The 24157-nt window shown below is 33.8% G+C and overlaps 2 protein-coding genes across 2 annotated transcripts in view; both read right to left on the bottom strand.

The window, feature by feature from the left end:
- Positions 1 to 12847, bottom strand: part of LOC132736385 (nuclear pore complex protein Nup107-like) — a 28853-nt gene extending 16006 nt beyond the window's left edge. Inside the window, 9 exon segments of the mRNA XM_060723505.1 lie at positions 1525 to 1675; positions 2282 to 2438; positions 3197 to 3266; positions 3968 to 4033; positions 5544 to 5644; positions 6358 to 6441; positions 7014 to 7123; positions 8927 to 8973; positions 12699 to 12847. Coding sequence (XP_060579488.1) covers positions 1525 to 1675; positions 2282 to 2438; positions 3197 to 3266; positions 3968 to 4033; positions 5544 to 5644; positions 6358 to 6441; positions 7014 to 7123; positions 8927 to 8973; positions 12699 to 12701 — 789 coding nt within the window. The 5' untranslated portion in view covers positions 12702 to 12847.
- Positions 12848 to 16030: 3183 nt separating this feature from the next.
- LOC132736383 (cytochrome P450 1A1-like) lies at positions 16031 to 22816 on the bottom strand. The gene is made up of 7 exons (XM_060723504.1): positions 22178 to 22816; positions 21712 to 21924; positions 21320 to 21458; positions 20513 to 20641; positions 18105 to 18241; positions 17718 to 17845; positions 16031 to 17437 (listed from the first exon to the last, which is right to left on the bottom strand). Exons 1-7 carry the CDS (start codon positions 22730 to 22732, stop codon positions 17218 to 17220), a joined length of 1521 nt encoding a protein of 506 aa, XP_060579487.1. The 5' UTR covers positions 22733 to 22816; the 3' UTR covers positions 16031 to 17217.
- Between the last annotated feature and the right edge of the window lie 1341 nt (positions 22817 to 24157).

The following is a 24157-nucleotide window of genomic DNA, read 5'->3' as shown; positions in this document are numbered from 1 at the left end:
AAATTCTAAGTCGAAAAAGGGGCATAATTCTGTCAAAATGCTTAATAGAGTTACCTCCTGCTGTCTACAGGTTGGGGTCATGATGTTGAACAAGTGTGCAAAGTTTCAAAGCCATATGTCTATGGACTTTGAAAATATTTGAACTATTACAAAAACTTTAACGTAAATTCTAAGTCGAAAAAGGGGCATAATTCTGTCAAAATGCTTGATAGAGTTACCTCCTCCTGTCTACAGGTTGGGGTCATGATGGTGAACAAGTGTTGCAAAGTTTCAAAGCCATATGTCAATGGACTTTGAAAATATTTGAACTATTACAAAAAACTTTAACGTAAATTCTAAGTCGAAAAAGGGGCATAATTCTGTCAAAATACTTGATAGAGTTACCTCCTCCTGTCTACAGGTTGGGGTCATGATGGTGAACAAGTGTGCAAAGTTTCAAAGCCATATGTCAATGGACTTTGAAAATATTTGAACTATTACAAAAACTTTAACGTAAATTCTAAGTCGAAAAAGGGGCATAATTCTGTCAAAATGCTTGATAGAGTTACCTCCTCCTGTCTACAGGTTGGGGTCATGATGGTGAACAAGTGTGCAAAGTTTCAAAGCCATATGTCAATGGACTTTGAAAAATATTTGAACTATTACAAAAACTTTAACGTAAATTCTAAGTCGAAAAAGGGGCATAATTCTGTCAAAATGCTTGATAGAGTTACCTCCTCCTGTCTACAGGTTGGGGTCATGATGGTGAACAAGTGTGCAAAGTTTCAAAGCCATATGTCAATGGACTTTGAAAATATTTGAACTATTACAAAAACTTTAACATAAGTGGTTACGCCGACGCCGACGCCGACGCTCGGGTGACTGCAATAGCTCTACTTATTCTTATCGAATAGTCGAGCTAAAAAGGGGCATAATTCTGTCAAAATGCTTGATAGAGTTACCTCCTCCTGTCTACAGGTTGGGGTCATGATGGTGAACAAGTGTGCAAAGTTTCAAAGCCATATGTCTATGGACTTTGAAAATATTTGAACTATTACAAAAACTTTAACATAAGTGGTTACGCCGACGCCGACACTCTGGTGACTACAATAGCTCTACTTTTTTTTATTGAATAGTCGAGCTAAAAAAGATGACATACACAAGAACACCACATGCTGTGTTAACACTCGTGTGTTACAGTCATCGCCTATCAATAACAAATTTTCACAAATAGTCTCAGTTGAAAAGGGAAATAACTCCTAAAAATATTGCTTTTAGGATTATGCCCTTTGTGTTATAAATGCAGCCAATCATGCTAAGTAAATATTCTGAGAAATGTGTTGTTACCCCTTTAAAATATTTAAATAATGGACTACCACTAAAGGTTTTGCGTTACAACAACAACAATGCATTGTAATAGCTTGACTTTTTCTTCAAAACAGACTAAGATAAAAATAACAAAAATCTCATTCTTCGCAGACTGTAACTCCAACACCATGTGATGTATACAAATGGAAGAACCAATTAGGAAATAAAGTGAGGTACCTGTACAACTTGTATGTCCTCCTCCCCCTCTTCCATCATACACTCTTCCCTCATACAAGTCTCATGTCTGTCCTTGAACAAACTCCTGATCAGCTTCCATGTCGCCTCCTCCTCATACAGCTGGTGTAATACTATAAACGTCTTTCTCATCCTGGATCACATAAACACGACAACATTTTAACAATTAAAGTTGCTTAACTTTGTTAATACACTTGACCATTATAATCTTTAAATAGTCATCTTAAAAATACCTTTTTCTGCCAAAAAAACCCCCAAAGCATTTTAAATTCTTATTTTTCAGTTAAAAGTGCAAACCAAGTCTCTTTCAACTCATATAAAGTATGGCTGTAAGGTAGAAAGTGTTTAGCAATCTATTCTGTATGCAAGATCCGAATCACACTAGTCAAACCTGTCTTAAAGACCATCTCCAAATATGGACCACTCTGTAAATAAAGGCCTTCTAGCGACAAACCTTCATTGATTAAATAGAACAAAATAACCTCCAAATAGAGACCGCCCATTAATTGCCATGTTAAGTCTCTCTTTTGGGTGGTCATAGTTCACAGGTTTCCCTGTATAAATAAATACATATTGCAAAGAATTTGGAAAACTGAAAAATTGATTTTTAAAGTGAACATCCTTGACTTTCTGAGTTAAGTTGCCTTAAATTTAAAAGATCCATGCAAAAGCATGAATTTATTGTACAGCAATACTTTGACTATTTGCAACTATAACTCTATGTGTGACTATGACTTACTTTTCCTCTTGTCTTGAGGCATGTGTGACAAGTTTTTTCAACATAACAACTTGTTCTTTACATGTCTTCTGATATTCCTCCACCAGAAGAAATAGTTCTGCTTCCGACGGATGAGCTCTATGGCACTGTAGGAAATCCTCAAACAAACCTTTGGATGCTATAAATAAAAGAAATTGTGCACACTAAATCTTGGAGTCATTTCACAAAACAATGAAGTTGTATCTGTTATTATTGTTTGTTTCATTTTACAACTTTTTCCAACAATATTTCAGTCACATAGGCGGTTAGTTTCCTGACCATCGTTCCTAGAGAGTTACACCAGTACTAGACTACCTCCCTCCATGCTAAACTACCAAAGCATCTCCCGGGGATCAAACCCACGCCAGAGAGGTAACTAATGGATTAGAAGTCATCGACTCTTAACCCCTCGACCACGGAGGCGGTATGTATCTGTTATTAAGATGTATCTTTTACTAAGTACTCCACACATTTGAGACCCTGCATATTTTATAGCAGTCCCTAGTACTAAGAAAAATAATTAACACTTGACAAATCAAGAACACTGTATTCTATCAAGATGAGACTTATAACACCATTCAAATGTAAACAATTTATTATCAAAGTCAGACAAGACAAGATAATGTCACATGTAAAGATTTTAATTTTCTTTATCTTGAAACCTCTCAATATGTTATAATGGTCCATTCAAAACTCAAAGCAAGAAAAGAGTGAGGGAAATACAAACTGTTAATTTGTTACTAACTCAAAATTCAAAGCTGAGCACATTGGTTACTTACAAGCAACAAGGAGTTTTTTTTTGTTTTTTTGTCTTTATGCCAATTCAGACAATTCAATTATGACTTGGTCATACATGTACCTCCATAGGACACGAAGTAAATTTGGTGTACAATTTACCTGAGACTCCAGGATCCTCTTCTAAAAGTAGGCCAACATTTGTTGTTGTTATCTCCTCAGTCATGTCCTCCTGTAATACCAATATGTCTTATCATGATAATAGTAATAATAATAATAATAGTAATAGTAATAATTTCAAATTCACATGACAACATTTTAGGTCTAATTACATCTCTCTTGTTTCATTGTCAAAATGGGAGCCCAGATACCTTGTGGATTTTTTAATATATTATATAAAATTGTATCATTTATAAACAATTTTATTTAATGTAAAGAACATGAACTTTACTAACATTATGAAAACAGGTTATGATTGTTATGTTTTCATAAATTATAAGTCAGTGAATCATCAAATGCTTTTTCTTTCATAGCTTTTGACTGAATTAATGACATAATTATGTAACTTGGTTTTAATGACAGGTTTCAAAGAACTTGACTTTGCTTATAAGATATAAATAGGTCATGAAATGGCACGTTCTTTACACTTTGAGTAGACCAGAACTGATTTTGTCCAAAAATAGATAAACATTATTGCAAATAGTTATTAAATCAGAAATCATTAAATAAAATCAGAAATGAAACACACTAAATCTCAAATTTTGATGTTGAAATTAACTTACTGCCTCATGTACATTGACCCTAATTCCAGCTTACCACTGACCAAACATATTCCTACATTTTGATCAAAGTAAATGAATAAATAGCCTATAAACTACAAACTCCTGTAAGTAGCTAGAAATAAAGCAAATATATAAGATGAAAATAAAATACCTCCTGTAATGGTCTCAGCCCAGATGTGTTGTGGAATGATGATTGAAAACTGTCATCATGAAAAGACTGTCAAACAAAAAAGTAACATAGTAAACATACTGAATCACAATTTTCAAAAACACACAGGTAATTTCATAGTATTCAACTTGTTGGCTGTATTATACATACACATCAATATTTTGTATTTAGCGCTGCACCTAAACATTCACTATTGATTCTCAAAAAATATGAAAATTCAATTACCATAAATAAACAAGCAATTATCATAGTATTGCAAGCAATCAATAAGTCCCCTACCGGTAAGAGCCCAAGCAACATTCTGAAGGGCCATTGGCCATTCACTTAGGTTCCTATTTTAAGTAAATTTGTTGAAAAAAGTTCTTTAAAAGTGATCACAGGAAACAGTTTTTATGTACAGACAGACGGACTGAAGGACACTCTAAAGTTATTTTTTAAACATCCCTGTTATCAAAATATAACATTTTTAAAATCCTATCATGATTGAAGAAGTTGGAGTAAAAATTACCAATTTCTCAAAAAAAAGTCTAAGTTCAAAAGGGGCATAATTCTGGAAATAGTCTTGCTAGAGTATTGAACACTCACAAATGTTGAGTGACAATAAGAAACATTTATATGAAGTTTGAAGTAGATACATTCAGAAAAAGAAGTTATTAAAAAAAACAATGTTTTTTCATGAAAAATTTTAAGTTCAAGGGAGTAATTCTGATAAATAATTGTGCTAGAGTTGTAAAACCTTGTCACATATGATGTGTTGGTTGATGACAAGCAACTTATATTTAAAGTTTGAAGAAAACACCTTAAGAAATAAAGAACTTATAGTGAAAAAACTTAAAAACTAGAATCAGAAATCTTGAAATTCAGTCTATTTGTTGCCATAGCAACCAGAATTTTCAAACATAGGAAGATAAAAAAGGATGTGCATAATTTCCATACTGCCATCTACCCATATGTCAAGTTTCATAAACATATTTTCAGTACTTTTTGTGTTATCACTGGATCCAGGTTATGTGTAAAATTTGCCATATTTTCAGTCTATTGTTGCCATAGCAACCAGAATTTCAAACATAGGAAGAAAAGAAAAAAGACGTGCATAATCTACATACTGTCATCTATCCATATATCAAGTTTCATTAAAAAATATTTTCAGTACTTTTGCGTTATCGCGGGATCCAGGTTATGTGTAAAAATTTGCCATATTTTCAGTCTATTTGTTGCCATAGCAACCAGAATTTTCAACATAGGAAGAAAAGAAAAAGACGTGCATAATCTCCATACTGCCATCTATCCATATATCAAGTTTCATTAAAATATTTTCAGTACTTTTTGCGTTATCGCGGGATCCAGTTTTGTGGACGGACGGACAGATGGACGGACGGACTGACGGACGGACAGACAGACGGACGGAGGGTAAACCAAAAGTCCCCTCCGGTAAACCGGTAGGGGACTAATAAATACACATCAAAAATGCATTATTGACATAAATATGTGTACAAGAAGTATAAATAATGTCTGATACAACTTTTGATTTAAGTTAAATTGATAGGTAAAAACTTACTCTTTGAAATGATTTGTTTCCCTGAGGCGTCTTTTTTGGAGTTGGTCCAAATCTTGTTGAAACATCAAACTTTGTTCCTGATGACAACAAGCGTGGGGTGTCTACAAAATTACAAGTCAATATCACATAAATAATGCAGATTTGTGTAGTTTGTTTTTTCAAATACAATAAATCTTGAAAAAGGAGAATCAAAGTAACGCTTGTCCTCATTTATTTTCCTATACAAGTTGGCTCTTTTACATATAAAATTGTTTGAGATGGGTTTTTTTTTTTTAATTCTGTAACAACGACCACCCAATCTCTGTAATGTCAATTAGATGTTGTTTACAATAGACATTTTTATTGTACATTTGTTAAAATAGTGCTGTCAAAATGACAGCATCTTGTCCAATATAGATTTTACAGTTATGTACTGGTTCAATAAAATTTAGAGTGGTGGCATGGACAAGTAGTTAACACAGACTAGAAATCTAAGGATTGCTGGCTGCATGGGTTCAAACCCCAACAGGTGTAAGCCGTTGTATCTGTGAGCAAGAACATTTACACTCGTTACTTAGTATATGTTGGTTTCAGAAACACAGGGAGTGTTTCAATTAGTTTATAGCTCCCAACACATTCAAACTAAAATAATTTGTATAAACTAAACTAATAGAATTCAGTGCTGTTCTCAGCAGTATGATATTTCATTTGAATTAAACAAAGTCTATCTGTTATATTTTCACTCATGGCAACACCACTCATAAAAATATTGCATCTGGTATGCACTCTGTGAAATATGTTTGGATTTACTATGAGACAGAAACAAATATCTTACATGAAGTGTGTTTTAGTGTTCCACCCGGAGTTCTCCATCCCTTTGTGGATGGGGATCCTACGCTCTCATCTAATAACTGTATTGCTAATTTTGTGTTAAGGAAACCTGATAATTATGGTCTTTTCATACAAAAATTGTACATGGATTAAGGTTTTACTTTGTTCTAATGAATAATTATAGTTTCAAGGCAAGATTTCAACCTCAATTGTTGGAGAAAGCATGTATCCTTTAACAAGAAGATAATTGGTAAAACATGATCAGTTGTTTAAATAAGCATTAACCAGACAGCATAAAACTAGTTCATTCTCTCTTTAGTTAGCAAAAATATCAAAGTTAACTTTGAAAATTGCTAAGTTATTAGCCCAGCTTACTTTTAAAGTTTAATCCAATTTTTTATGACTACTATGTTAAAAATAATTATACTTTATTTCCCTTTAGCTGTCTATTCCATTAAAGTTAGGGCTAGGAAGATATTTCTTTATTAAGACATATTCAATTATCTTAAGATATTTGGATTTCCAAAAACAAAAAAACAAAAAACAAACACATACATACATGATAACAATTTTTTGTATTTGTTTATTACCAAAGATGTGAATTTCATTGGATTTATGGCATATGTTCAGCCTTATTATAATTTATTACTAAAAGGATACATTTCTGTACATTGAGTGCTGTACTTCTCCTTTTAAATACTTTACTGATTTGCTGGTCTCTCACAGCTGGAGAACCACCATCTAACATGGCCTCAAATGTCTGTAAACTTCTGAAATGAGAGATGTAAAATGAAGAGATATAAGACAAGGAAGAGTTAAAAAATACATGATTTTCAAGACACAGCCACTACAAGTATAACAAGAATTTGTAACAGAGTTACCAATGCCGATGTTAATCTTTGACCTCTAAGTGTGACCTTGACCTTAGAGGTAGGGGTGCAAGTGTTGTGCATGGCATATCCTCTTATTATTGTAACTATTTGTGGCAAGTATTTTCAAAAACCCTTGAACAATGAAGAAGTTATAGATCGGACACAAAATATACCCTATAACAGACCATGTTAATCTTTGACCTCATAGTGTGACCTTGGAGGTAGGGACCCATGTTTTGCGCCTGACATATCGTCTTATTATTGTGGTGATTTGTGCAAAGTATTTTTAAAATCCCTTGATCTATGAAAAAGTTATGGCCTGGACACAAAATATACCCTATAACAAACTATCTAAATCTTTGACCTCTAAGTGTGTCTTTGACCTTGGAGGTAGGGACACAGGTGTTGCTCATGACATATCATCTTATCATTGTGACTATTTGTGCCAAGTATTTTCAAAATCCCTTGATCTATGAAAAAGTTATGGACTGGACACAAAATAAACCATATAACAGACTCTGTGCAGGTGTTGTACATGACATATTGTCTTATTATTGTGACTATTTGTGCCAAGTTATTTCAAAATCCCATGAACTATGAAGAAGTTCTAGTCTTCTAGATCAGACACAAAATATACCCTATAACAGACTATATTAATTTTTGACCTCTAAGAGAGACCTTGACCTTGGAGGCAGGGATGCAGGTGTTGCGCATGACACATCATCTTATTATAGTGACTGTTTGTGTAAAGTATTTTCAAAATCCTTTGATCTATGAAAAAGTTATGGACCGGACACAAAATATATCTTATAACAGACAATGATAATCTTTGACCTCCAAGTGTGACCTTGAAGTTGGAGGTAGGTGACCGGTTCTTGCGCATGACACATTGTGAACAATTGTGGCATGTATTTACAAAATCCCTTTAAAGATAAGAAAGTAATTGACCAGACAGGACATATACTCTAAAATAGACAATGTTGACCTTGAATGAGCAAGTGTGACCTTGACAACTGAGGTAGGGGTCTGTTTTTTGCGCATGACACATCGTCTTATTATAACAAACATTTGTGCCAATTTATTCCAAATTCCTTTGTTAAATGACAAAGTTATGGACCAGACACGAAAGTGTAACAGACGGATGGACAGACGGACTTAAGAAATGGTACTAATGTGACTTTTTCCTTTGATCTTTTTAGCCATTTTTAGTCACACAAGGCTTAAAAAAAGACACACAAGTAAAAACAGAATGAATAGGATCAAAGAGAATTTACTGTTACCCATTGTTCTCCAAGTCACACAAGTACCTCTGGGTTTGTACAGACAGACGGATGGAGGCTATTTCTATATCCCCCTCTCTTCTCCGAACAATTATAAACCCATTAACAATGTTACACTGAAGTCAAACTTGTGCTTTAGACAATCTTAGAGTAACCTCACATATAAAGCATTTCATTAAACAGCCTGCTTGTATACTTTCATCTAATGTAAAAATCACTATTTCACTAGACAACCAGCATACAAAGGACAGTTTTTCAAAGACTTGTCTAAGGACTTTTACAACATGTATGACAGTATTTAAAAGGTTAAATGGTTTCATTCAACATGCTGTAAACGAATACAACATGAACATACATGTCATGTCACAATGGATATTATGTCAGCATTATATCTTTTAAGTTTAAATAAACAACAGCATACCTCCTGCCATGTCGCTGTGCAGCAAAAGATTCATCTCTAGACATGTCCTGTAAATACAACCAGATATTTAATATTACAAAAAGAAGCATGCATACATTTACAGTTTACAAACTTCACACTAGCCTGCTTTAAAGGTCATTCTGTCAAGGTCATTTATGAGACAAGGTCAATTTCAACCAGCTCCACTTGAAGATCTTGACCCAGTGTTGTTGTGTCCAAGTATGAAGACAATCGATTTAGAAATACAAGAAGTGCTGCAATGCGATGAAAACCAGGTTTTCAACGACCAAGTTTTGATGTGACAGCAATCAATAGGTCAAAGTGCACTTTTATTGAGTAGAAGCTGAAAATTCTATTGTAAGCAAATGACCTTGACCTTGCTCCCAGATATCTAAGTGGCAATCCAAAGCTGCCACACAGCAAGTTTGGTGTCAAAAGGTCAAAGCAAAATCAAGTTATTACGTAAAAACTGAATACATTAACCTTGATCTCAGACACCTGGGTAGCAATCCAAAGCTGCCTCTTGATATAAGCTACCCATTAATCACGAAAATGCATGTTATTTTATGACTTTAAGCGAGGATTTTAACCAAAAAACAGCAATTGTCTTTGTACGTTTACTTTTTAGAGATTAATCGCCTTGTTGGCTACAGTAAAAAAAAGTATGAATATCGATCTTTGTCATCTCAACTTGTCGAGAAAAAATAGCATTTGGTCGCAGTTAAATAACACCAATTGTAATAGTCTACAAAATTTTGATAATAGTCCTTTTTGTTTCATTAAGTTTAATTTTCGACACTTTTAAAATGAAACAAAAAAAAACGAAAATTATTGTTGTTGGGCTCTGATAATTGCGTCAATTACCGACGGTATAGAAGTTTGTCCATCATTAAGGAAAGTTTGCATGTTCCGTGAAACGCATTTTAAAATTCTATTGTCAGTCCCTTGCTAGGCTTTAATTATGGCTTATTAATTGATTGTGCTTTTATTTTCGATATTTATCTACTGTATTTGAAAATTATACAATTATTTTTGCTTTTCACTGTTTTTTTTTTTTTCAATGTTCTTTTTATTTATCCCACTCCGATCATTATTTATTTGATCCATGTGCTTAATTAACAAAAATTCATCTTTCATACAAATGAAACAACAAATCATTATCATGAGGCACAAATTAACATATGCATGTTCGACTTCCATATAATTTTGAAAAGTGCCGTACCGCTAGACAATACATTGACTCCTGGCTAGTCATATGTGACTCACGTACGGCTAGAACTTTTGGCTATCCATACATGCCCGTACGGCTAGCCACTTCCTTATTTTTACAGACTGTAATAGCGGCATGACATATTTGAAGACAAAGGAAATGTTATAAAATATTTAATAAATTCTCATACATTCGAGCACGGATTTATATTACAAGGATCGGACACTTTCGTTTAGCTTAAAATCCCGTCGCGCGCATGCGCGGAATCGGATAAAGGTGGACAGAATGAGAGATGGCGGAACGCGCGGAGTGCAAAATATGACAGATTTTCACAAGAGTATGTGGTGTTATTGCAGCTTTGTGAAAAATTATACACATATGAATGTATTGATACAGTATTATTTTGTGCCGCTAAAGTATTAATATATGAAAATATGCCAATAGAACGCTGCAACGCTTAGTTAAAAAAGTACCTAATTTAAAAAATATTTGCCTATTGTTTAGGCATACTCTCTACACTTTGACGCCCTTTTACTTCAAGCATGAATTATTACCGCGATTCAGAATAAGATAATTATTTTTTACATGGTTTAATGATGGCAATGCAAAAAAATGTTTCTTGGTTGCTAAAAAACTTTTAAAGAAATTCATGTTTGAAATGTGCCTTTATTTCTGTGAATTATTTCCAAATGATTTGTACATTTTTTATTTGATTACCTGTATATTAGTAAAAATGTAGTAAATATTCTACTAATAAGTGTATTAAATATATTTTCAGACCATTCTAGACAAGCATTCCTATAGATGAATTCATTAGATTGGCAAGGAAGAAACTTTTATTGGCATAGAGAACAGCTGTTTTATAATATTATTTTTTATTTTGAAACATAATTTTTTCATGGTTATCCTTAACAATTCACGTCAAATGATTTATTTATCACATGTTTATTTTTACTATTTTTCAGAGAAAGGATTATACAAATTTAGTTGTATATTTTCAATTTCATTTATAAATGTTAATAAAGAAAATAGATTTACATTGTATTTATATATATCCTCTTCAGAATCATTTTCTTACCACATATATGCCATGGACTGTAGTTAAAGACCGCGCATATACAAAATATACACTCAAATTCTATTTGTTTTGAAGATTGAGTGTTGCAATTATCACATGTAACATAACATATAACATATAGTTTATTAGCATAATATGTGTTTACATACATACATAGCAATTTACAATGCAAGAAGTACAGACATGAAATTTTTAACAGAAGAACATGATCAAATAATTCAAAAAGGATAAGTATATTGATAACCTGGTAATGAAAGTTTGGAAATAAAGTTTTTTAATTATCACTTACCCTCCTTCAAAAGTAATTAAACTTGAAAGAAATTTAAGCGATGTGTAAAAAATAATCAACAGTTACTTTTATTTCGCAAAATACTGACTCAAACTGTAAAGATTTTTATTGTTTTTCTAGCGTTACATTAAAAAGTATCATAAATATCTTTCTACAGGCATTCAAATAAAAAGAATAATTAAAATATACGGATTAAAATATACGAGTGACATTAAAAAGGCCGGAACCGAGACAGCCACACGAGAGAACTTTACTGTTACGATGACTGTCTACTTCACTGCACCGACATTTGAAAACAGATTTACAAAAAATAATAATGATATGAATGATGAATTAAATTTAAATATTCTATGAATATGGCAATATTGACAACTATTGGCATATATTGGCAATATTTTGTACTAAAACATGAATAAATTTTCTTCACGTGTAAAGGCCGCAATACATTACCCGTAAAATAATTGTGCGTTAATAAATTTGACTACATAACCCAATAAATCTTAAATATTGCATCTTTGATCATCTGTGAATAACTTACATCGGCTTCTTTTTTATTTTGAAAATGAAAGTATTATGGTACCGTAATAATAAATTTCAAATACCTGCTTTTTATATAAAAAATGTAAATTTACCGCGGATTTCGTCAAGTTAATTTTTTAACCGTCGTTGCGGACAGATAAACTGTACCTTTAAAAAAATAAATTAGATATTTGAATTAAACAAGTATTTTTCTTCAAAATAAACTTTAAATTTCCGAAATCGGATAATAAATGGAAAAGTTATATGGTATTTTGTAAGGTAGGTATCCGTTGCGAACGGACATTTACGCTTAGCGCCGGTAAATTATCGATCGATGTACCTTTATCGGGCGCACAACAAGATTTTAAAGCATTTATATAGGGTTAACTGGGAGTGTCCGATCCCTGTAATATAAATCCGTGATTCGAGATCTAATCTGACACTACAATATAGAAATAACGTAATAGACTGTTAAATTATACATAAAACTGAGCTATGGTATAGTAAATATTAACCTACATGGACATACAAACTGCATTCATGAATATATATATCATCATTTGAATTTTCTAATGATTCCATGTCCGAAAAAATTGTGTCCGAAATTATGTCATTACAAATTATACATGTTTTGAAGTTTTGTTTTAAAGTGGAAAGAAAATAACTCCACAATTACCATAATTATTGTTTCTTGAACAATGATGGCTGTATAATTGTTATGATTCTATGTCCAACAGTCGCAAATTAGCTATTTAAGACAAAAGTTTAATTTAGCGCCACCGGCGGTGTTCATGATAATTGCAAGTTGTTACATTCACTAATTTTATGGTCATACATCACTAAAACATTTTGTCTACAAAATATAATCCCAAAAACTCGAATACACCATTTAAATGTCCTGCAAAAATCACAAAGAAGTATATTCTACCAGTCTTTAGTTGGTCACGGCTTTAATGACGCTTTAATGTGTGCTTCATGAGTGTCCATGAACTTTAAATTTCAAACTTTAAAATGGGTCATAACATGCGGCAGTCTGTTGTGCTGAATGGCAGCTGCTCAAACCCCATCCCAGTTTTCTCAGGTGTCCCCCAAGGCTCTGTTCTAGGACCCCTTCTGTTTCTCGCCTGTATGAATGACCTCCCACATAACATAAATTCCCAGGTCCTCCGCTTGTTTGCAGACGATACTGCAATATACATTGCGCTGACGTCAGTCACCCTCACAAATGACCTAAATGGGTTAGAAAAGTCGGAGTTAGAGTCGGATATGGAATTTAACCCCTCCAAGTGTCAAGTTATCCACGTTGCGTCTCAAAAAGGAAACATCATATTCCACCACAATACTACCTTCACGGAGTCCAATTATTAGAATCGGTATCTCAGCTTAATACCTATAGGCATGGATATATCAGAAAACCTCACGTGGGATGCCCATATAGACAGGACATCAAAGAAAGCACATCAAACCCTAGGATTCCTTCGCAGAAACATAAAGGTTAAATCCCAATCAATTAAGTTCATCGCTTACCAGACGTTAGAAAGACGCTAGCTTGGTGCCGAAGTATGGTCTCCCCACACCAAAACTCAGATAGATCAAATCGAAAATGTCCAAAAAGAGCAGCCCGATGGATTAAGCTAGACTATGGTCAGACCTCTAGCGTCACGGACATGCTTCACTCCCTTAACCTTCGAAACTGAAACTTAGACGTATAGATGCTATGTTATGCCTTCTCTATAAGATTCACCATTGTCTGGTTGCTATCCCATAGAAGAATATTTGACACCCCTGTCCCGAATATCACGCCATGGCCATCTCTTCTGTTATAGGTTATTCACAGCAACTTCAGACTATTATAAATTCTCATTCTTTCCTAGGACGGTATACCACTGGAACCACCTACCCCCTGCAGTTGCCCTACTCCCTACCCCAGAGCAGTTCAGTGCAGCCATAGCTTGCATCGAACATGTCTCACCCTAGTTTTCCAGCCCCTGCTTTAAACATTTTTAAAAATTCTGTTATCCTCTCTTAAACAACTCTTTTTAACTTTCTTGCGATTTTTGACGCGCAGCCCCGCGAGCGGTTTGACATTAACGGTAGGGTAGAGGTAGGGGTAGGGGTAGGGTAGGTAGGTATGCTAGATAGATATGCCCTAAAAGTGTAAATATTAAAGCAGAAAGTGGTGATTTATTTCCGTGCAATGTCTATTTAGTATTAGTTAAAAGAGATGATTTTGATGAGAAAGTGGGGCATTGTACAGAGGTTAATGAACGCCTTAACGTACAGTTAACCTAGACAATATGAAAAGTTGAGGTAGCTCTGAAAAGGCTGTTGGTGCCGGGCAGTGAGCTGCCTTTCAAGCCGTCACTGCGTCCTAGGGGTGCACGCACCCTTGTACCATTCCTAAATTATGTCTCAAAATTATCAAGCATTTGGTACACTGAAAATGGATCAAAAAGAAGTGTTTGATAAGTTTTTGTAGTTTGTAGTTACGGAGAAGGGCGAAACTGATTAAGATGACCCAGGTCCATGCAACAGCAGCTCCATCACCGGGATGGGGGCAGAGTCACGTGATCCTGACACAGAAGAGGTCATATGGCGACTCTCCAGCAAAGACTTCAGATGCCCCTCCGTATATTATTTCATGCACAAAATTTTTAATGAGCACCTGATTGGAACAACCAACGTCCTTAAGCAAGCTGGATAGCTTCCTCATACGAAAGAATACAAAGTCCTAAGCGCGATTTGAAAACTTTTGTAGCCAATGCAATCCAGGGCCGTGTACCTGCATCTAATACAAACGACGTCAATGATGCATGAGTGGTATTTAAAATGTGTTAACAGAGTCAGTCTGTAACTGAGGAAAATGGGGACAGGAAGGAAAGGTTGGAAAGAAAAAAAAGGACGTGAAATGGTTGCACGCTTGGTTCAAGCGAGAAAATTTGTTGCATACTTGACAAAATGGCTACCGAGTTATGAATTTTACCAACACTCGCACGTGTTTTCTTCAGGTAAGTGTGTTTGTATGTTATTTTGAAATTCTTTAATATGCTCATTCCTTAAAGCAATATTTATGGCACACTCGGTTTAAGGTCTTCTGGTATGACGAAGTTATTGAAGATATAAACTGATTATGTACATATTTTGAGATTTGACAAGTGGATGTTTGAATTTACATGGTCCAAATAAAGTTTCAATACATGAAAATAGCTTGTTCAAGCGCATTTTAGTTGCAAAATTGAAGTTCACGCATTTCTTGTTGTAAACGGTGTTGTGCAAAATTACATAGAAATGCACATCAAGTTTTTTTTAGCTGAAACACGTTATGACGCCTCTAATTAAGCTGTCGTCACAAAAGGTCAATAAGATGTAATAAAGTAACAATAATCAGAGGAAGATCTCATGTGTCAACCCAAGTAGAACCATCACAGTAATTATCCTGGGATAGATTGTTCTCGGCCGAGGTTTTTTCCCGGGACAATATATCTCAGACATGGAGTCTAGCTAGTGGTCATTTAATTTTCTCTCGCCGCTGATTCTGAAGTTATGTGGGATCAAAAGCGTAAAAAATTTAATTACTGTTTAGTTATCCAGGGAAACACCGAGATATTACCAAATATTGTGTTTAAAGTGTATACATTCATTTATTAACTGTTTGATGATTATTAAATTATTGTTTATATCGTGATTAAGATAATTACATAATAAAAAGAATGAAAAACATTCGCCAGTATACTTTATTTAAAGCGAGTGGGGCATGGTGAAACCATCACCAAACCTATTTAAAATAACACCTGCATATTTTTGTTCAGTTTACGTAAAATATTCATGTACATGTATATCAAATTACATACTATGGTGAAACGATCACAAGTTAATGAAATCAATCTAATTTTACTGTTATAAAATATTTCATCTGCCAAATCATTATTTATTCCTTCAAGTTCTTTGACACTATAATTTTTTTACATACTACTGACACAATATCGCACACAATTAAAATCCAAGAAATAAAGTTTGTATCAGTTTATTAATAAACGTAGATCTACACATAGTTATAAAATAGCACAAATATACAAGCAAAGAAACAAGTGATATAAATAACGCACGGAAAACAAATTATTAAAATCAAAAGGACAACAAAGAAAGATATTAAGGATGCCTATTAAGAACAATCAATTAGCCCGACACATATTCTCGTAAACCATCTTTTACAAAGACATACGCATAAATCAAGTACTCACTAGCTGTTTTAATGTTTCACTAATGTTAAACATATCAATTCAACAATAAAAAGGTAGAACTGACAAAAAGTTGTTTTTTTTCTTTCGTGTTTCTCCAAAAACGAAAGAACACCAGAACTTGAGAAGATTGCATGTGACGCCATTGTGAAGAGTCTTAATTCTTGATACTAAACGTTATCGCATACATCAGACAGTGAAATATGTATAGCATTACTGTAATTTCATAATCATCTAAGCTTTTCTTATTTTAACTTGATTATCATTAAACCCTAATGTATTAGATTTTAATACCTGCATAAATTAAACCACTTACGCAGTACTCCTTCTATAACATGTTTAAATACGACCCTCCGTTGAAAATAGTTGTTGCGTAAATATGCATTGCATACGAGTGAATCTATGTTGCAAATTTGTATGCATCCGATAAAAATCTGTTTTGCATACACAAGTAAATACAAGTAAATTGCGATCTGTACTGCATTCGATAAACAGTATATTCTGTTTTTACAAAGGACTATAACCTGCTTGATATGACGTAGAATGAACCGATTTCATTAACTAATTGTTATAGTACATTGTTGCTACACTGCTAGAAGGTTGGTGATAAAAAAGGGTTATCACATCACAAGAGTATGGAACGTCTTTGCTAATAGCTCGTGGATTTAGTTAGGTATTTGGCACTTTATTTTGCTTATCCTAGTTCAGAAAACATTCACCCGCCCGTAAGATAAACATACCTTTCTTTTATCGATGCTCTGTCGTGACTGTCCTTTTCATGCTACGTGTATTATTACAAAATAAATATATTTAGCTATTTGTAAGTATAAATTCATTTTTGTATAGGATATCAAATTATAAATATTTTTATTGATCCCGAAATCACACCATTGACGTATTAGCAATGTATATACTATATAGAGACCTAATACAACTTGGTACGTGGAAAGCCTAGTCTCAATTCGACCTCTCTTTTGCCCGGCACATGAACGGTTTTGCTCTCATGTTAACTTTGGTCTGGATGGTGTCTGTCCGTCTGGAGTCACAGTGTTTCTCTTCACCTGGTGGGAACTCAAAGTTCCAGCGTCGTAAGAGAGTGGCTAGAAACATGAAGTACCGCGTCTTAGCAAATGTGTCACCTGGACAAAGGCGACTACCCACTCCAAATGTCAACTGCCTGTAATAATGGTAAATAAAATTTTATCAGTCTGTCGGTTAGATTTTAGTGCGTTATTGTTTTAATTGAAAGGTTCTTAATCTAACTTACTGAAGCGGATTAAGATCAAAATTTCTTTCTTTTTTGTTAAAATGCATTGAATAAGTTTTATAATTAAGGGCCATATACTTAACGAAAGTCCGAGATGGTCATTGAACCATGTTAACGGTACTAATTTGATCGGACACGGCTATATCAAAGTAAAAATCTCAAGCAGTTATAAATAATAAGACAACCGTACGTCTGGCAAAGTTTGTGATCCCTCGGTAGGAGATTGCCTTGTTCATCAAGAAACCTTTCCGGCCGGAAGTTCCATGGGTCTCCCCAGGTCGCCTCGTCATGGTTGATATACCAAATGTTGGCAATTATCTAAATAGAAAGTCACAAACGCACCATATATGCCTCTGCAGATCAGCGAGTAAAATCATGTAAATACGTCTATAACTATATAACTATATTCAAAATTGTAGTAGACTTATATCCACGATGTTATGATGAATTTTGAATTATCAAATATAGGAATTATTAGCCGTTAAACGAGATTTCACGACATGGTAGAAATAAATGCATGTTCATCTGTAAAAACGTGTGTAAGATAAAAGAAGAAGAACAGATAAAAGATAACTACCGTGCTGTTTTGCTTTATGTCATACCCCTCAAACTGGACACGTGATCGACACACATGAGGTAGATTTAGTGGGAGAACTGGCAAGAAACGATGAACCTCCATTTCAAATGCCAAAAAGAACGGGCACTTACTTCTGTCTTGAAAAGAATAAAAACAAAATTTAAAGTATTTGTAATGTTCCTGGGCAAAGAAGAAAAGCTTTATCAGACGTTTTTTTTTTATCACAGTCAATGTTGATCTTTGGTTTTAATAACAAAAAGACAAACCAAGTTAAAAGTACTTTTGTTATTTCATTTAAATATTTGTATAAATTTTGAAATAAATGTAAGTAATACTGAAGTAATATTTAATTGAGAACCTGAGTACCTATTATACTCTGTAACAGTATAAAGATTTATTATAGAGATAAACCGCAAATTTATTCGCTCTAATAACTTTTTAACCTTTTAACCCATATATGTACTTTACCATCATAAAATCAAAGCACAGAAGGCGCTGAATTTGTTTGGGTCTCAGAATGTCAGAAAGGTGAAGGCCCAATTTGTTTTTGTATAGTGTCACCAGTGCTTTCCACCGTTTTAATTGTAGTAAATTGTCTATTAGACTAATTGCAACACTGATATTCAATTCAATGTTAATTTGACTTGGACAATTTGAAAAAAAAATGAGCTGCCTTAACAAGGATTTCTTAAGCGAGCGCCCAGGTGATGTTATAATTTTATATGTTAACGGCCTGAAGAAAACCATTTTATTCTAAATTATGGTTTGTAACCCTTCTTATTTCGACGCTAACTGTTATTTAACACAGATGTAAATAATCATGGAGCTTACTATAAACATGTATATCTATAAAGAATAAAACAATATTAGGGAAATATTTTGCTTGAAAATTAATGCGCCTGTCATTTGACCATCTTTACGCAGTGATCTCCCCTGAATTTTTCGGCGTTAGTTCAAATATAAAGGGAAGTAACCGCTTCAAAAAACGGACTACTTTCGGCATTTGCAATTAACAGAATGAGGGTCTGAAATTTCGCTACCTGACGACCCAAACAAATAAAACAAACTACGAAAACATATCAAATCGCACTGGATATACATACATCAAATATGTACATGTACAGTAAAGACTGTTTACAGTGACCTTCGATGGGAGAAAAGAAAAAAGGTCATTATAGACAGGGAGTCACTGTGGACAGTCTCTACATAATTCGGATATATGAACATATAATACCAATATTTTGTTGAAAAGCAGGATAGTACCATACTAAGGGTTTAATTATATTTTTATTGATATTAAACATATCAAATATCATTTATAAAAAACAAGAGAGTATTAAAATTGCATGTATAATTGGTTAAGATTATAAACTACACCATAACATTAGTATTTAAAAGTTACATATTCATTAAAATGTAATTTATATTGATAAATTTGTTTGTAAAAAATGTTTAATTTCAATTTTACTAATGAGATGTTACTGTAGAGACATTTAATTTTGTATAATCAGCCTGTTTACTTTACGGAGTTCAATGTATTAATAAAACATTAGATACAAATCTTCACATAATTTCTACAGATAAGTGCTCCGAAAAAAATTAACAATCGAGGTTTCAAACATAACCACACCTTTAAGACGTTTGGCATTGTTTATCTTTACTCGCCAAAACACCGCAGCAATTATGTATATGCAGGTGTCTTTAATCATTCTATCGGCGAAAATTGATTGAATCTGTCGCCATTTTGTGTAATTGTCAACAAACAGCCACAGTGTATTAGCGTGTCGCCGATTGGTCAATGCAAACTGCCGTAGATACAACGCGCGTTCTGATTCGTCAATCACATGAATACGTAATGAGAAAGATAAACATAGTGAACTCTTGCCTTGCGGCGTGTATTGAACTGGATGTTGACACGCGTTCTTAATTAGCGGATTAACGGTAATTGGTTGTAATTGAGAGATAAACAAATTATTAACATACCTAGCGGCGTAAATAAGTATGACGGAAAATTATAAAAATCGGGCGACTTCTAAATCTCTTTGAAGTTTGTTTAAGGCAAAGTCGCTGATCCGAAGGCGACTTCTTCGCCAAAGTCGTCACCTAGTTCAAGCCTTGCTCCCCTTCCAAAAGTCGCTGTTCACGGCTCAAATACCGTAACGGGTGACTAAATCATGGTCGTTGTACGGACCAGACAGGGAGTCGCTACATACAGACCAATTATATAGTAAATACTGTTCGGCGCACCTAACTATGGTCACTAAAGACAGAACGTCGCTATATACAGGGGGTCGCTAAGACAGTCTTTACTGTAGTTATAATCTATTCTATATATATTTAATAGGTACATTAGAAATATACCATTTTAATTTACTTTTTGTAACATCTGATAAATTTTGTTTGTCTACCTTTATATGTTGGAGTATTATCTTTTCCAATTATTCTGTCCAATTCTTCCTGAATCTTTAATTGGTATTGAGGAAAATTGCATAGAACCAACATCGAGTTGGTCAAAGCTGTCCACGTTGTCATAATACCTGTTATATAACAATGTACTTGTAGTTGAACATATCAATGATTCCCAAGACTTTTGTGTATCGAAATGCCTCAAAATATCAAGCAAGAATCAGCCATTAAAATGTCGGTACCAATGTGGGACAAGTGGTCAACGGGATTTAAGGCGGCTTATTTGGACTAAAAAACGGTAAAAACGGTAAAAAAGGTACTTTTGACTTAACAATGTGTGACACTCAGTACAATACAATAATATATATACCAGTATAAGATGTAAGAGCTGTTTGTACCTTCTGCTGAGTATAGATTGCTTTGAAATACATCGTTTAAAATAAAACACAAGACTATAAGTATATATGAGCCGCGTCATGACAAAACCAACATAATGGGTTTGCGACCAACATGGATCCAAACCAGCCTGCGCATCCGCGCAGTCTGATTAGGATACATGCTGTTTGCTTACCAACTCTATTACAAGTAGAGAAACTGATAGCGAACAACACTATGTTGGTTTTGTCGTGACGCGGCTCATATGTCGTTGGCCAAATTAGTTAAATTTTAATTAATCATTATTATATGAGTAAATATTACTAAGGTAGGGGAAGTTAAAAAAATAACATTCATGTGTATATGTGGTATTTAAGAAGAGAGATTTGGTCTTGTAGTTAATACGAAGGTTAAATGTTGGTAAACTTTATTACCGGTGTCTACTGTTTCAACAATCTGGGCTATTATCCTAGCGTCTGTCAAGAAAATGTCACTTCCGGTCTCAAGCTCTTTCCTTTGTTCATCTAGATATACATCTACAATACCTCTGGATTGACCAGGTCTATATGTTTTCTAAAATTTATATAAACAAGCTATACTAAATCAATGCAGTGCAATCCAAAGTTATGGGAATTCTTCGTACGTAAATCTTTTAATGAAGTCTTTAACTTGATATATCGTTGATTAACAAGATTGATGGCGCTGATGCCATCATTAAAAAAGCAAAAAAAGAAACTTATTTTGTACCAAGTCGCAAAAAACATACTTGTATACTAAGAGCTTACATGACCGAAAAAAATGTAAACAAGAAAATGTTTTATCAGACCTTAACATCATGAAAATAGCGTTTTGCAATTCTTTCATAGACGTGGCACTGTTTCTGAAAATTTGTTCGGAATTGTCCAGGCAAGAATCGTAGTAAAGGAAAGGTAGTCAACATCGTGTTGTTGTAAGGATTGAGGAAGAATTCCCCTCCTGTCCCATGTCCCCAAAAAACATCCAAATCAGGGTCCGTGTCCGAAACAAGTTCTCCTTTAAGCTAAAATATACGTGTATCAGAACTTAATGCAGCGTTATGACAGAAAATAAAATAAAAGAGGATGCCTTTGTTGGGAAATAAGGTTTTTTGATTAGAATCTAGTCATAAAATAATGTGTTAACTCCTTTTGTCCGTTAAAATTGCTTACGAAAAAAGAATATGAATGAATCACGGTAACTCCATGGTGATAAAAATGTAATATTGTACAATAACATACGTGGATGTACTTTGTGCAAAGTCATACATTACTTACCACGAGTGATACAATGTTAGCCAAGGAACGTTTTACCATGTATGAACAATCAAACACAGGCTGGTCCTCAATTCTTCTCACCAAATAGTTCATTTCAGTCAAAACGTTAGTTTCCAAGTCATGAAAACCACTCCCATACATGTGCAATGCTTTGAAAAATGCCTTCCGTGCTGTTTTATGAAGAGTTCCGGAACCATCGATCATGAAAGCTAGCGACTGTTTACCTGCACGAAAATAATCCCCGAAAAAGGTATTCGCACGGTCATTGAATATACGTTTGTAACTTTCCCCAGCAAATGCTTTACGAACTAGTTCTGCGTCATTCAAAACTACAAGATTTACTGTAAACATCTTCAAACGAAATATTTTCCCGTATTGTTTCGCGTACTCCATGAACTTTACATGAGTTGTGAGGAAATCAAATTCAAAAGCAGAACCTATTATTGGTAATCCATTTGGTCCAGGCACAATTTTACCTTTCTTGCTTCGTTTTTCAAGAACAACGAAAAAGAGTACAATAAACCCCAAAAATATCAAAAGAAAATCAAAGTACATCTTGCCGAAGTAAATGTTAACGTAACATTCAATCCTTCGCCCAAGTGTTCACAACTTAAATACCATGCAGTTCTGCACGCTTTCTGATTACCTACATCAATATCTTATAAAACATATTTACATTTATGGTTTCTGATTACCTACCTCAATATCTTATAAAACATAATATTTTACATTTATAAGTTTGTTTATTCCACGCATGAAGATTTACGCTTATGACAGAAAATGTTAATTAAACTCGGTGAAATCTAATACTATTTATTAACTTCATGTCCTGAGGAAAACATCTACATAGAGAGAGGAATGAATTATTTTATTAGCAACTTGATGTCCTTGATCTAAGATAATTAGATAATATCGGACCATATATGTAGATTGCGAGAAATAGTAGACCTTTAATTATTGCTGTGAATGACCTTTTTCGTATAAACCGGTAGAGGTTATTAAAGTGAACATCCATGCTAAAGTTTTAAGAAATATTTAAAGTAGTTTTAGGAAGGTCGATAAACGTAAAAATTTGAAATTCTTACATAGATTCGTTGAAGCAAAATGGAAAATCCGAAAAAGGAAGAATAAAATTGAATATCGATATCTACGATTCTTAGTCCGATTTGAGTGAAAAGAATTGCTACACTTTTCATTTTTGGATCATTTTGCAAAATAACAAGAGCTGTCGGTAGGACAGCACGCTCGACTATTCTAAGTGCTTGATAGTAAAAGAGCCTTGAAAATGTTAAATTTTTTAAGTTCACAAAAGGGCTAATTTTTTTTTTTATAAATTCATGTTATAGGCCTTAGAGAGAGTCTAATTATACAGTATTGGCTTGACTATTCGGAAGGTAATGTCACGAGTGTGTTTTATTGAGTATAATAATACTAATTACCTATGAATACATAAATTTGAAAAGGTACAAAGGCTTGTTATTAAGATGTTTTATCAAGTAAATAACTGCTTTATTATTATGAATGCATAAAATTGTCCCAAAAAAGGCACAAACCCTTCAGTAGTTATTGAGATAACAGCTTACAAGCAAAACTTTACCATGAATTTCTAAGTTGAAAAAGGGGAGAAAAATCAGCTTAAATGCAAGATAGAATTATGGATTCTTTGTCAGTGACCTACAATTATGACCCTAAATGCATATGTGAAGTTTTAAATAAATATCTTTAATAGTTATTGAGATATGTAAAACTTGCATGTAAACATTAACCAAGAGACTAAGTAGAAAAGGGGATATGAATCAGCCTTAATGCAAGATAGAGTTATGGAACTTGGTCAGTGACATACAATTATGACCCTCCAATTATGACCCTAAGTGCATGTGTAAAGTTTCAAGTAAATATATTTGAAGACCTTTAACCAAAATTTCTAAGTTTCAAAGGGGCAAATAATTCTGCAAATATTGCAGGCAGAGTTATGCAATT

This window comes from Ruditapes philippinarum, unplaced genomic scaffold (genome assembly GCF_026571515.1).
Source record: "Ruditapes philippinarum isolate M1 unplaced genomic scaffold, ASM2657151v2 ctg488_1_1_1_1, whole genome shotgun sequence".
Taxonomy (NCBI): domain Eukaryota; kingdom Metazoa; phylum Mollusca; class Bivalvia; order Venerida; family Veneridae; genus Ruditapes; species Ruditapes philippinarum.
The sequence above is the reverse complement of the archived record's forward strand: the minus strand, read 5'-3'. Positions and strand labels throughout refer to the sequence as shown.